The following is a 16,323-nucleotide window of genomic DNA, read 5'->3' as shown; positions in this document are numbered from 1 at the left end:
TATTTTTTTTTTTTTAAGTGTAATTTAATTCAAGTAACAATGTTTTTTATGTTTTTAGTTTGTTAAGTATAATAACCCTGTTACTAATTTTATTTTTATGTATAATATAACTATTCATTATCAATAAATATAAATACTAAATAAAGTATTTATAAATAATAATTATCAGTATAAATATTCATAAACAATTAGAATTTTATTGATTTGTTGCCCCTCGAAAATATCTACAGAAGTCCACACTCAGCATTACAATTATCTTGACGCCAGCGTTAGCTACTTTCGCCTTTATCCTCGACTCTTTCCGGTCTAGTACATCCACTTGTGAGACTCCCGCTCTGCCATCTGTCTTCAGCGGCGCTCAGAGAGCCTCTCCTCCTCCCTGTCTCTGTAACAAATCTGAGAAACACTAGTGTACTTTCCTCTCATTGATTAGAAGAAGCGCTGTGCTTTGCTGCATCAGACTCATTAATGGGCTCCATTAGCTTGGTTCCCCAGGCATGGCGGGGTTGAGTTAGTCTGATGGTAAACACAGATGCGCTTGGTGAGGCGGGTGACAGCGCTTCTCTCTCAGGGAAGTTGCTAATAGCAGTCACACCAGGGAGCCGCTCAATCACTTTGTTCTATAGACATCTCCACTTTTCCAGCAAATGATGACCAGAGGACACAGCAAAAATGAGCCACTGGTTCAATTCCCAAGATCTATATCGACGTGAACGGGGTAATAATGGATGGGAATCCCAGCGATGTGTGCTATCAAACTGCTATTCTTGTAGCCGGGTACACGAGACAGATCTGATCATTCGAAATCTTATTTCTTGTGAATTAGGGTGCTGTATCACATTGCATTCATTACAGCATTAGGACAATGCCTGATAAGGACTGAATTTCACAAGGACGATCAGGTGTACACTCATCCGTCTTGCTGCTTCAAAGGCAGCATACAGTGATACGCTTAAGCCTGGTAATTAAGAACCTCCTTTGAATACTCAACAGGACCGTGTTCCTCATTCTTAAGGATTAATGCTGTGGCTCACATTGGATCTCATTCACTACTTACCATGCATACAGGCGTATTTGGGTGTAAAACCTGTGTGCAAATGTTTTTGCTCCTAAACCATAATTAATTTTAAATGTTCATTAAAAAAAAAATAGAGTAAGATTTAGTCGCATATGCGAGTGATTTACTCGCAATGTAGAGGGTTGTTATTTCAGTTTTAGTTTGTCATTTTAGTACATTAATTTAAGATAAATGTTATGATATATGTAAATGCAATGTAAATGCATGTAAAAACATGTAAATGTATGTTATAAATTGAATACTCAACAGGACCGTGTTCCTCATTCTTAAGGATTAATGCTGTGGCTCACATTGGATCTCATTCACTACTTACCATGCATACAGGCGTATTTGGGTGTAAAACCTGTGTGCAAATGTTTTTGCTCCTAAACCATAATTAATTTTAAATGTTCATTAAAAAAAAAATGTAGAATCAGCTAAAACCCCACATATGCAATATGCATATACAGTATTATTTTTTAAATTATATATATATATATATAATGCCGTATAAATGTAAATGTAAATATTATAGTATAAAAACACACACATGCAAAACCGCTAGCATATATTTTATATATACATAAACATGTACATGTAAATATGTATATATCTACATGTATATATCAACATGTATATGTATATTTTGACCAGCACAATTTCTTTGTGTTGAAAAAGGATTTAAAAAAGAAAATAATACAATATTATTTATTTATTTATATTTCATGTGTTATGTTCTCATTCTCTCTTTAATTTTCTTTTCTTTTTCTTTTTAGCCTTTTCAAATGAAGTAGGACAGGAAGCGAAGCACAACAGATTCACTGTGACTGGTGGGCCAAAATTAATTTCCCACCTTGATTTGGGCTAATTACTATCTGCAGCTATGAGCTTTCTCATTTCAAATAATCTGAATTCAACATTAGAATGACAGCTAGATCTAATTTATGTGTGTTCACACCTGTTTTGAATCTCTGCGGAAATTTGCGCAAGAACCTTTTCTGCACGCATAAAGGTTTTGAATAAAAGTGTGAATGCAGCGAGTCTTTCTTCTGACACACCATCCCTAATGAAATCAATATATTCTCAGTGCTATCTGATGTAGTGTAAACTAAAGTATGTAGGCGCTTTTGTATACAATTATTAGTGAATGAGACCCATTGCATTTTTACATTCTACCATATTTTAGATCCTTTTATTGATGTAGAATGTCATTCTGCTTCAATTAGTATTTCTAGTCGAATTTCAGGGAGGGCCTGTGTGCTGATAACGTGGATGTGCTTGGCTTGAGCTTAGCATGTGTCTCTATCAGAGCTTTACAGATGTGTTGGAGCAGAGCTCCAGGTCCAGATATTAGCCTCACCTCCATCTCAGCAGAGACCCCAGCTAATCACCACCTCATTATTTCAGCACAGAGCAGGAAAAAAGGTTGAGATTATGTGTGTGTGTGTGTTCCTTCAAGATTGTGTTCGTGCGCAAGACAAGGAAACACTAAAAGGCCACATAGAGATTTGCTTAGTCTGGTGAGGGCTACGAATCTGACAGCGTTAATCTCATTTCCCATTTGCCATGTTGTCATGCCCCAATACGTTTAACGAGGGTGGTAATGAAAAGAGGGGAACTAGACTCATTAATTAAATTAGCTTCCTTATCTGTGCATCTCTCCAAGTCCACTTACCACTGCTCTGATTGCCTCCAACTTTCTGGATCTCAGTCAGGCAAATGCCAGATATTGTTCATTTTGTTTCAATTTGCCTGACCTTGTTCAATTTCTTTATTGTGTAATTCCATTTTGCTGTAGGGTGCAGAGAGGCCATTTAGGCCTGGAACAGCCTGGAAAATGTTCACCTGCGGGCAGGCGGGAATTAGACAGGAACAGAATGTTTAGTTTGCATGGGCCTCATTGCCTGAGCCGGAGGGAAATTAGAAACGAATGAATGACATTTTTACCCTTTTGAAGCTTTTTTTGTTTTATAATTCCCCAAAATCCTTTCACCTGTTTAAATGCAACCTTTTAAAGTCTTTTCCCCCACATATACAGTGTTTTAAAATGCACGTATTCTAGCCTATCTCATACCTGCTGTTGTAGAAAACAGCTGTTTGTCCTTTGGTAATATTGCACACATCCTGTGCCTGTAGGATTTACATAAAGAGATTTACATTCTTAAAGTTAATTTATGAATAAATGCAAAGTATTTTTACAAGATATTATTATTATTATTATTATTTTTTTACAAATCAACACACACACACACACACACACACACATATATATATATATATATATATATATATATATATATATACATACTGCAGAATTCAACACTTTATTTTTACAATTTTTTTATTTATTTATTTTTTTGGCTGCTGAATACACGCTCACATGCTGCAGTCGCGTGATGTGTGAGTCAGGCTTTACCGTACACCATATTTACTAATCAGCACAGAACAACTAGTTTATCTTTGATGATTTGTAATGTGTGTGCTACTAATTTCAATCATCTTCTGGACTGTTAAGGGAAAAAAGTTCAGGGCTCTGTATGAGCTTGCTTCCATCACAGTAAGGCTGGTGAGATGGTGTTTCTTTCAAATACCTCTTTTAAAGGTCAGCTTTGTCCAGGAGCTGATTTGACACCCCTCGTTTAATCAGTTAGTTGTGGCTTATTCCGTTTTTTTCCTATTACTGTCTCTCACTTTTCATCTTTCGCTCTCAGTTTTTCTCTCCCAATTAATTTTATTTCGATTATTCACTGCTTTTGTAGGTTACTGTCATGTACATGTCATGTTTTTTTTTTTACTGTAAATTAGTTGTACTATTTTTGCTAGGTGTGTTATGAAGTGCTGATGAATCTAAAGTGTAAAAGTCTTCCTGTTGCTCCAGCAGCACCAAGGTCATGGCATTGTTTAGAAAGAAACGGATAAAATGTCGCTTCAAATGGATAAATGTACATTTTTACGTCTGTTTAATTGGTAGTGCATATTGTAAATCTGCAATAAAATCTGGTAACAAACAAAAAAAGCTTAAATCACACCAAAATATGATCTTTGAGATTTCTCTTCCCCCTTTTACTGTCTTTGTTACTGTGAGCCAAATGTTTCTCTCAAAAGATATGAAAAATGTTACAGACTGATCTGCTTTTGTGCTTTCAGTGAATGACTATTAACTTCCTGTCCAAATATTGACATTTCCTGTCTAGTTCTAGGGCAAGCTTACTGTCTTTATCTTGTTGTCTTTTTATTGGATTGTAAACATTGGTATCAACCATGTCCACAGACACAGTGTAGGGAAAAAGCCAGTTTTAGCGGAAACCCCAGTCTGAACCTCTTTCAAATGCAAGGCTTGACATTTTACTCCTCTGATATCATTCTTCCTTTGACGTGCGCGGATGTCTCATCATAGCTCGGTAAGATCTAAGGCTCCAGCACCTGTTGGGAATGAGTATTGGCCTTTCTTGTAAAGTACGCCCGGCTCACTGGCAGGTAATGGCTCAAAGCTTGAATGGCAGGAATCTCTGTAATCAAACCGATGTCACATATGCAGCTGCGGGGGAGAGCCTGGTACATTGTGCCGGGTCTGGCACACTGGGAGACCGGCCAGTCCCCATTGGTATTGGCAAGGGCTCAAGAACCTGTCTGTCAGTCTTAGACAGGAGCTCGAGATGAGACCTCCTTCCCCTCCTTTCCATTCAGTTTATTCTATTCACACCCTGTCTGCCATCAGGCTGGAGATCTTTATTTAGGCTTTCTTTTTAATGCAGGTTAATGTACTCATGAGTCATGTCAGTCCTTAACATCCTGTCATTAACATTGCAGTAAAACACGCCCATTAAAGATTAACTTTTAGAAGAATATGGTAGCTTTGTAGCAGATTATTTCCAAAGGATTGGGTGAAATTGTGAATTTGCTTGCTTTCAGTTCATACGTTGGAATTTGAATTGGAATGACAAAAAATGAGTGAACTGCAATCCAAAGAAATTCAAAGAAATCCAAAGAAAGTCACACTACAATGTCTATTTGCTAATTTACATATTTTTTTCTAATTCAGTTGCAATGTTTTTTGTCAACTGATTAAGGTATAGTTTTCAAAATTAATTGATTTTGCCAAAACAATTAACAACAAATTTTGACATGCGATGTCCATATCACATTGTCTTCGCTTATAAAAACATATGGTTTATATTTCTATTAAATATTTTCAAATTAATAACATTTTTGTATATTTTATTATTTAATATAATTTTAAATATCTTTAAAACACAACTCTTAAACTAGTTTCTTTGATTTTCAGTAGTTTTTTTTATTTATTTACGTCTTTAAAGGGGTCATATGATGCTTTTTTAAAGATCATTATTTTGTGTATTTGGTGTAACAGAATATGCTGACATGCTTTAATGTTAAAAAAACACATTATTTTTCAGATACTGTACATTATTGTAGGGGCTGCTTCAACACTAACTGCGGTTACTGAAACCACGCCTTCTTTCTTTGCGTGAACATTTGGGCTGCATTATGCAAATATTTCCACATAGTGAGGTAGATATGTGGGGGCGTGTTAGAACGAGCCGTTTTAGGGGGGGCGTGGCAGAGTCTTAACTTTGATAAAGAATATCAAAGTTATCTTATAAAAAAAATAACACTAGAGCATTTCTATGAATTTTAATTTGATTAATTATCCTGTCTTCCTCTCCCCTTAACCCCCCCCCAGGTCTTTTGCAAACTACTTAACACACTGTTTGATAATATGGCCTTTTATGGTAATTAAATGCCAATTTAGTGTTGTTGGAGTAATTGTCACCCCAGGCTATCTGTGCTGGTCTGGAACAAATGTGTGTGCGTATGTTTGTGTCTGTGTAATGTATCATAAATGATTCCTCTCACACACAGGGGGTTTATATGCAGCTCAATGGGTGAAAAGACTGCAGGTGTTGAATCTGAGTCAATGTTTAGTGCCGTCTCTCTTCATCTGTCTTCCTACTGTAATGCATGTGTAGTTTTCATCATGCAGCTTTAGGGATGAGCGTTTTGCCAAAAAGCTCACTATTGACTCAGTCCAGCGAGACCCCTACTGCAGGATTAAATCAATCCTGATATACTGAGAATGTATACTGAGATATTATTACATTGCATCTCTGGTTGCATTCTGGTTGGTCATTCATGGTATTCTGTGTAACCTGATATTTCTTTAATCTCTGCCCACATAATTGTATGTTGTATTCACTGAAAGCACATAATCTGCCTTTCTAAACACCCAAGGTCACCTTACAGCAAGCAAACTAGTAAAAACAGTAACAATAAATAAACAAGTCCTGCCAGCATTACAAAATTCAACAGCACAACTGCATACATCATGAATACAATAAAGGCTTACAAGAGCAATAATAAGAGCAATTAATAAGAGCAAGTCATAAGAAAGCCTGGGTAAAAAGATAAGTCTTAAGACGAGATTTAAAAGTATGAAGGCTATCACTGTTCCGTATGTTGGGGGGAAGAGAGTTCCATAATGTATCAATCAGAATCAAGTATATACAACACTTCAGTTGACAGGAATGTAAGTAAGGAAAAACAAAAGACTTTTGTGTGTGGAACAGTTTCCTTATTAATGATTTGAGTTAGGAGGCAGCATTATTGTTTTATATTGCGTTTATACAACAGTTCAATAAAAAGAAAGTTAATATTGAGTAATTTGCATTTACACACAGTCTTGTTTGTTCCATTGTCTGGTTTTACTCTTACATTTAGGTTACATCAAGGCCATTGCGAATCTTTGAGCAACACTCAGTTGTTGTGTTTCATGTGCTGAATTATTCATTGTTTTTGATCAAATGATTTGAGTGAATTATTCAGTGACTTGTTCATTAAGGCATAACTTGTTTAGTTCCTGAATGAATCTGTGTTTTTGAACATATCTGTTGAATGAATGATTCAATGACTCGCTCATAAAGTTGGTCACTTGCAGTAATTCATTACTGAATGAATTAGTATTTGTGAACAAATTAGTTAAATGATTTAAATGACTCACTCAAAGTTGTTCATTTATAGTATTTTGAATCAGTTGAATAATTCAAATGACTCATAATGATAGTCACTTGTCGCCACCTACTGGCATAACAATGCAGAAAGAGTCACTGTAAAATGCCAACTTGTAATGCACTGACTGTTGAGGACTGGAATTAACTGTTGTAATATAACTGTTGTATACCACTAAATTACACTGTGATAGTTTCAGCTCTTGTTGCACTCTGTGGTCTTCTAGCATGAAAATAATTTCAATTCAAATAAATGTATTTAGTGATAATGACACACTGACTGTACATTTATCCCTTACGTACTGGCCTCTCTCTTTCTCTCCACTATCAGATATTCCTTCACTGTTCTCAGTGGACAACACAGAGGATAAAACGATTAAGCTTTTACAATTCTTTGATGTAATTCAGCCGGGTCAATATAGATCACTTACATCAGCAAGGGGAGTTCAGGCCAGTTGTATGCAGCCTGTACACAGGAGAAAAACACGGCGCTCGCTCCAACAGCGGTCACAGAATGTGATTTGTGATGAATACCGGAATCATCCGAGCGTGTGCATCCCTCACTTTTATAATGTCAGAGAATCGGGGGAATTTACTTATTTTGGAGAACTGCCACAGGGTTGACGGACTGTCAGAATTTTGACAGATCTCCTCTATCTGATATTACAATCCATCTCCCTCCGTCCTTCGCTTCCTGCCTCTCCAGCCATCTCGCGAGCGCTGACACTTCTATCACATTGGTAAATACTACTTTAATTGATACTCAGGTTGTTTTAGAATTAATGAGCTGGCACCCATGTGCTGGTGTGAGGGGAAAAAACATCTCTCTTTAAATTGCTTTGCAGCCTTTATTGCTCTCCAGAAATCATATTAGCCAAACTAATCTCATTTAAATCTTCCATTCCCTAATTAACCCTCAACGCCTTCTCATGCTGCTTACAGCTGCACTTTTTGTAGATTTTTAGATTAACTATTATAGAGGTTTGTGTCTCTGTGTTCAGTATATTGGATTTTTATTTTGATCAATCAGAAAACGGTTCAACTGAGAACAAAATCTTCTTCATTATGTAAATGGCAAGTATTACATGAACAGATCAGATAGGACACAAAGGGGCGAATTGACTAAACAGCCTTTTCTGCATAAGAATTTCAGAGCAAACACCTGCGTCTTATTCATTAACCACCCGCAGTCCAGTTTAACCAGACACAGTCTGCACTGGTTTACTGCTGCTTAAGTATGTAAATTAAGCCATTGGGTGAATTCCAATTGCCATTTTTAAACTCTTGAAGGGAAGGGGACATTTTTCTAAAATTCCAAATTAGTCCATTTCCGGTTATGATAGAACAACTTCTGTCTGCTTGAACGGAGAAAGGCTCACCAAGGCTGCATTCATATGATTAAAAGTATGGTAAAAACAGTAATATTGTGGAATATTATTACAATTTAAAATATCTGTTTTCTATTATAATATGTTTTAAAATGTAATTTATTTATTATAAAGCTGAATTTTCAGCAGCCATTACTTCAGTCTTCAGTGTCAGATTATACTTCAGAAATCATTCTAATCTGCTGATTTGGTGCTCAAGAAACTTATCTTATTATCAGTATTAAAAACAGTTGTGCTGCTTAATGTTTTTGTGGAAACTGTTCAAATGTCAAAAAAATGAAAAATTAAAAAAAAAAAAAATCTCACAACAAGTGGCATCATAAAGTATGCTGCTTTTGCTCAAATCATGCAAAAAAAAAAAATTTAAGCTAGTTCAGTTAATGTGCATTGAAGAGTAGAAAATCTGCTGAAACATCTATTTAAATGGCTCTCTTATTTGTAAGGCAGGACTTCTATCAAAAATCTGATTGGCTGTTTCAGCAGTAATGTGCAATTCATAGTGAATTTTAATGAATTCCAACCAAAGTGAAGCAAGTCTTTTCATAGAAGCAGTGTTTTTTCCTTTGACCCAAGACATATCTCTTTTGAATTTGAAAAAAAAAAAAAGTCCATTAATAACATTGCTTTTATAAATGCATATGTGTGTTTCTGTATTTAAGAGTGTGTAGCAGCTGTAAGCAAGTAGATATGACCCAAACGCCACATGATGTTCAGAATAAACCCACAGTGATAAAACCGTTTCACAGTATAAGCAACCTGAATGATCCAGGGTCACCAGGCCATTTGCAAATTTTCTGTATCAAATTATATGTTAGCAGCTGGAATATATGAAAAGCTACTGAGAATATTGAAGGTGCATGTGCTTCAGACTCTCGCACTAGTACGTAATGTGTTCAAGGTAGCATTCAGTTATGTGCAGTATTCAACACTACAGTACAAACAGACTACAAACTAAATGTTTCAGAAGTGGTGTATATTTCTAAAAGTAGTCACTGTCAGTTGAGGCACAGAGTGACCTTTAAATATCAAGCTAAAAACATTAAATAATTTTTTTGAAAGTTTTTTTTTGTTTGTTTTTAAATATCTTCCTTATTGGATATTCTTAATTGGTTAAAAAAAAAAAAAAAACGAGTCACATTTATAAAAAGAACAACATGACTGCAAGCTGACTTTAAAGTGTGCTTTAAAAGGAATAAGGAAAGCAAGAAAGTCAGTGGTTTAATTTTTTCTTTTTAGATTTTGTTTTTTTCCTGAGGAGATTTGAGTTTTTTTTCTCTCTCATGTTGTTTATTCAAACTATCCTCCAAGTGCGTTCTTAGCATTTTTCTATGCAGCCAATTTAGTTGCCACCAGTGGAGCTTTTGTAGCACATGGTCGCATACCATGTGCTACAAAAGCTCCACTGGTGGCAACTAAATTGGCTGCATAGAATTGCATAGTCCTGAATTGTGTATGGGTTAGGATATTATTGCAGCACTTTGGCTTTATGTGCCATTAGTTAGTTTATTCTAGATACAAATGTGAAGAAAAAAAGGAAGGAAAAAAATAACCAAAAAAACAAATACAAAGCAAAACAAGATATGAAAAGAGAAAAAAGCTATTGTCAGGATTGTTTCTAATTGCATTTGGTCTGGGTCTTAGCGATAACATCAATTCCATTATTTTCTGCATTTGAACTGCACTGCAGCCCGTCTTCAGCATCCTGTCTTTGATTGGCTGAATGCAGGTATTGGATGTTTAGAACAGTGTGGGACCTGCACAAGGATACATTGTGCCATTTCATTACCACTGTAAACAATAGGGGTTGTTCACCCAAATGTTTTTATTTATTTTATCTCTCATGTCGTTTCAAACTTGTATGACCATTTTTGTTCTTTCATGGAATATGAAAAATGATATTTTAAAGAATATCCTGACCAGTCTCTTAAGTATAATAAATGATGACTAGGGTTTCTTCAAAATGACAAAACAGCACCATATAAGTATCATAAAAGTGGTCCATACACCTTGTCTTCTGAATTCATATAATAGGTTTGTATAAAATGAAGAACAAAAAATGTTTACAAAAGTTAACATTTTGCGGTGTCTGATTTATAAATAGAATGCTGAAGTTGGAACTTTTCAGTAATTTGGTTGATTTGGTTCACAATGATTCATTCATGATTTAGACTGTTCTGGTTCTGTAATCCAACTCAGTCCCATGGCAGTGGTAAACAGTTCATTGGAGGTGAAGACTATCAGTGAATATCACATTACATTTCGATCTGTAGTCAAACAAAGCTATCAAATTACTTCAGAAGATTTTGAATAGCTCACAATTTGTATGGACTGCCATTATGATACTTATATATGATACTTTTGATACTTCCAATCCCCATTCATCGTAATTGCAGGTGACAAGCAAATTATTCAAAATTTCACCTTCTGTTCCATGAGAGTGAATAAATGATGACAGAATTTTTTTTTTTGAGTGAACTATCCCTTTAAAGTAGTTATTCATGTGTCAGTGTTAATCAATTTAATAGACTTTAAAAAATATTCCATACAGAGATCTTTTGTAACACACCGCACAGTTATGATTATATGTGAAGAAAGCAGAACACAATGACGTCAAAATAATTCTTCAAATCATTTTGAGGTTATACAAGCACATCCGTACCCTATAATGTATTACATGAGCTGTTGGGTAGTCTCTCCTTCTCTGTATAATGCATGAGGCAAACAACTGCAATCTGTTCAAGAACAAGAAACACGTTTTGTTAATCATTCAGTATCCAAGAGTGTCTTGGAAAATGCAAACGCAAATATGTGTTCAATATTTTTTAAATAAAAGTATTATGATTATCTTTTCAGTATCATTTCTTTACTTAAGTAAAAAAATAAGCATTATATACTGTGTGGTCATTTTGATTTTTGCAACAGGGTCAAGTTGAAGGAAGGTGTGGCATTTCTGGGAGCGAGGGCCAGCAACCCAGTTCAGTGGACAGTAAGTCAAGACGTCAGGAGCGAGGGACACAGAGTGGTCACTCTGCACTGTCGCAGGAAGGAAGCCAACTTCGGGAAAAGGTCAGTATCTGTTCAATCTGTCCATTCTATCAACACTTTTATTAACAAAGGGGAATTCTGGATTTAAAGACTGTTGGTATCAAAGGCTGCTGGTTACTTGAATGAACTAGTTCAAAGTTTATGATCGAAGCTTAAGGCAAAAACACTGCTAACCATCTCTGCCTAATGACTATTCTTCTAAACTCTTCTGCTTGTTTCATATACAGGCCCTCTGGTACTGACAGCATGTTTTTTTCAGAGTACTACACCATATTATGAAGTGCTGGGAAGCTACTTGACTTACATTTCTCAGAAGCGCTGGAGTACTTCAAATGATTTCAAACATGCAACTTTTCCGTAGCAATCTACCTTTGCTTTATCACTACTTTTAGCTACCAGTAGCTTTGTAGTTACTTTTTATTGCACTGTTTTGCCATTTGTATTCATGTGATTCATTTGAGTCACCTGTTCATTTGTACTGAAATGCTGCTACACCTTTGACTTCGTTATATAAATTAGGGTGTTTCATTAGTTGTATTTAGTGTCAATTTATCTGCTTAAAGGGACAGTTCACCCACAAATGAAAATTCTGTCATCAATTACTCACTCTCATGTTGTTCCAAACCCACAGGATTTTTGTTCATCTTTGTAAGCAACGAATTATGTGATAAACAGATTTAATTTAGACTTTTATTCACATGTAAACATTGATTAACACACAAACATGCTTGACACACGAAAACCAACGGGGTGTTTTTTGTTCGTCAGGCAAGTACAACTCAGCTTCTGTTGACCATATTTGATGTACTCTATGCATGTGTGTCGATCAATGTTTATATGTGAATTAAAACCTAAATTAAATCTGTTCATCATATAAAGTGATCACATCTCTTCAGAAGATTTGAATTAAACCCATCAATTCATATGGATTTGTTTTACAACCTTCATGCAAGTTTTGGTATAATGGACTTTCAATGGAGGGACAGAAATCTCTCAAGTTTCATTATAAATATGAATTACAGAAATTCATGACAGAATTTTCTTTTTTGGGGAAGCTAGCACTTTAGGTTTAGTGCGTTGCTGTCACTTTAATTGAGATAGAAAATAGAGATGGAAAAATAAATTAATATATAATAGAATAGATTTATATTTATTCTTTCCCAGTGCTGATAGATCATTTAGTGTGTTTGGTGGTTTTATCTATTTCTGTTATGCAAAATCTGTAGTTTAAATTTCAACCAGCTTTTTTTTTCCTTTCGAAAATAGTGTTAGATTGCATTTTTTGGCTGAAAATTATTATATTATACTCACTCTGCATTTCTCCCCTCAGAGAGATTAGAAAGTCATTGACTGACAGCTGTGCTCTCAGCCCTTATAGGTCCTTCACCTTTTCCAGCACCTCTCTTTGGTTCCATTTGCATATGCAAATGAATCTCACAAACACGCCCCATTCCAACCCCTGATTAAAAAAGAAGCACTGTTTTCAGTGCCCAAATGCGACGGGGATATAAAACATCTATGTTATTTAAGTTTGATTTAAATCTGAATAGTCTCTTGCTTTGCTTTTTTCCTATCAGACTGCAAATACATTACTTTCAAATGTGTCATTTCTTATAATGGTCACACAATGTGGGGTGGTAAGCGGTATCAACAGAGCCCTGAGCTTTCATGCACTCATTTTCAGCCTAAAGAGAAAAATGCTGAACATTAACAGAATTTTCTTTCCTCGCCTGTAGAGTTTTATATAAATCATATTCCAATAACGTACAGTTATTCGATTATGCTTGCTCATTGAAATTCCTATTCCACCTAATGTGTGGGTGTTTCAAGAAGATATTCTTGTTACTCTGACATGCTTTACCTAATTGTAATTTTTGTCCCAGGCAACTGAAAAGATTACATTTTGGGTTTACAGGGGCTTTTAAAGTTTTATGATTCATGCATAAGGGAGCTGTAGTTTACAACTGCTTCAAAAGCACTTACTGAAATCCTTTTGACCACTGGAAATCTGAAGAAACATCCACCAAAATTGGAATAAAACTTACTTCTCGGCAGAAAAAACAGTCAGAATATTCCTTCAAAACTGACACCTTTTCTTAAGAGCCTATGGGTAAAGTTATACTCCCTGGGTTTTAAACCCTTACAAAAGTTACTGGCTGACAAATCTTAGAAAACTTACTGGCTTACTTGAGAGTATGGGAGGTGAGGATGCTTTCCCGATGGATGTTTCTCATTTGTTCTTTTACTTTAGAGGTCAGGAGATGATGGTGAGAGAGATGCTAGCTCCAGTCCACAGGGGGCAGATCGGTAATGAGTTATTATACATCCTCTTTGATTTCTCATGCACTATACTACATCACTAATGAGTCCTTACACTTTGTACCTTTGACAAAGGTTGATTTTATAATTTTTCTACATAATAATATGTGCCTGAACTAATATTTTCTCTACAAAGTTGTGAAGAAAGTAGCTCAGTTCCAAAACCAAGTGAACTGCCTTGCTGTCTACTATATAAGCAGCAACCTTGTAAGATAGCTTTCTAACTTAAATTTAAAAATTTAACCTAACAAGTGACTGATTTGAAATGCTCTCCATAGCCAGGAATGCAGTAAAACACAAAATCGCAATGCTCATGTGAAGCACATAAGAAACACGATTTACAAATGATTGTTTACGTTAACATTTTGCTAAGTCAATACTGTGAAAACTTCTATAGCAGAACTGCTAAAAAAAAACAGCTAAAACCAGCTGGTTTAAACAGCATAGGTAGCCAGTGCAGAGACTGTAAAATTGGGGTAATATGATCATGACATGGCTGGTTTAAGCCAGTTAAGCTTGTCTCCCAGCCAGGCCAAGCTGGTGTTCAGCTGGTTTTGTGGTCAGAACCCCTCTAAAACCAGCAGGCTAGAAACCGGCCTATTATTATATATTGGGTACAATAATCCATTTGGGTAATATTAAGTAAAATCATTTATATACATTTTGAAAATTATAATTTTTGATTTTCATTTCATAGTGACTATAAAATTTTGTCTTGGCAGCTCACTGCTATGGTTTGGAACAGAGTATGTTAATGTTTTCAAATTTGAAATAAATTAAAGGTGTTTTACATTTATTAATTTAGCAGATGCTTTTATTCAAAGCGACTTACAAATGAGGAACATCAATATTAGTTTTGAGTTGACACCAAATATGTTTTTCAGAACCACAGTTTAAAATTACTCCACTGTTCTACAATTTAATTAGAATTGAAATTTCTTGTTATGATTTAGTCCATTTGTAAGAATTTACAATCAGTCACTGTGTAGGTGATTAGTGAAGCGGTGGTAAACCAGTATTTTGGGCTGCTTAATTAAAGCACTACAGGACAAATGGTAGAATTAGCCATTTTGCATTTGAACACTTGCAGTGCTGGGCATGACAAACTACCAGAGCCTCTGATGACTCATATGAGAGCAATTATACTGGAGCGTGTCTCAGATAAAGATGTGAAGTTGATAGTCGTCTGAAGCTGAAAATGATTAAGAAAAACGCAGAAGAAAGAAATGTTGTCAGTTTCTTCAGGGAATATTACAAGTCCTCAAGATGTCTCTGTCAGGCAAAGCAGCACTGCAGTGTTTGAATGTGTACACTGTCAAATCAAAGCCGAGAAGCTACAGATCTGAGCTGTTATGGCTGCACTTTGTGTCTTCTTGCTTACTTTAACCTTCATATTCTGTTGATGATCTGCATGTTTTTTATGTTTGGGGTGCCAGTAGAGCTGCCACTAACGACTATTTTTATTTCGATTAATCTATCAACTAATTTATCGATTAATCTAAACGATTAATTTCCCACACAAAAAAAATCGACAATTTTAAAGAACATTTTATTTAACTTGCAACTTTGCCATTCAGTAGTGTACCATAAAAAAAGTATAAATGTAAACAAGCCATTGACGAAATGTAAAACTAAAAGAGTAAAAATGTAAACAAACCTAATAAAAATGAAATAAAAAGAAAATTATTACAAAATCTGAGAAAGTCAGCATGTTCTTAATGTCAATATATCCACATGTTCTGGGCTTCTGTTCATTACAATGTAAATGATAACAGTTCCTGTGGAACAGCATTTACTGTGAACATTGTGACATACTGTGAGCCGCTGTGAGACGCACGTACGTAACCTACACTCCTATAACTGCATCACATATAATTATTTAATTAAATCGTAGCATTTGTGAATTCACAGTTATGCTTAATTATGATTTTTAAACAGGTTTAATATATCATGAGGCCTTGGAAAACAGTCTAATAATGTGTTTTATGGATTCTCGTCCGTGAAATGCGCCACTTCCGGTATTTTGCCGGTTAGTCGACGCAGGCAAAATGAAGTCGAGGATTTTAAAAAATCGAATAGTCGAAATAGTCAAATAGAATCGACGAATCGCGACAGCCCTAGGTGCCAGAGACCCTAGTGCTGTGTATGTATCACATGTGCAATTTCAGGGCAGTTGTGGCCCCAGTTCAGGGCAGTTGTGGCCTCTCTAACCATTCACCTAATGGTTAGAGAGTCTGACTTGTAACCCAAAGGTTGCAGGTTTGAGTCTCGGTACCGGCAGGGATTGTAGGTGGGGGGAGTGAATGACCAGCGCTCTCTTCCACCCAAATGACTGAGGTGAGACTCTTGAGCGAAGCACCGAACCCCCAACTGCTCACCAAAACAGCAAAACAGTGCCAGCAAAAATGGCTGCCCACTGCTCCGTGTGTGTGCGTGTGTGTGTATGTGCGTGTGTGTGTGTGTGTGTGTGTGTGTGTGTGTGTGTGTGTAA

General features: G+C 35.8%; 1 protein-coding gene across 1 annotated transcript in view; it reads left to right on the top strand.

Annotated features, from left to right (window-relative positions):
- The window catches only part of LOC107722808 (transmembrane protein 132C), a 152,447-nt gene that overhangs the window by 90,603 nt on the left and 45,521 nt on the right, over positions 1-16,323 (top strand). The window contains 1 exon segment of the mRNA XM_074560119.1: positions 11,391-11,534. Coding sequence (XP_074416220.1) covers positions 11,391-11,534 — 144 coding nt within the window.

This window comes from Sinocyclocheilus rhinocerous, unplaced genomic scaffold, assembly GCF_001515625.1.
Source record: "Sinocyclocheilus rhinocerous isolate Xijiao unplaced genomic scaffold, SAMN03320098_v1.1 scaffold1055, whole genome shotgun sequence".
In the NCBI taxonomy this organism is placed as follows: domain Eukaryota; kingdom Metazoa; phylum Chordata; class Actinopteri; order Cypriniformes; family Cyprinidae; genus Sinocyclocheilus; species Sinocyclocheilus rhinocerous.
Note: the sequence above shows the minus strand (reverse complement) of the source record. Positions and strands in the feature narration are given on the sequence as shown.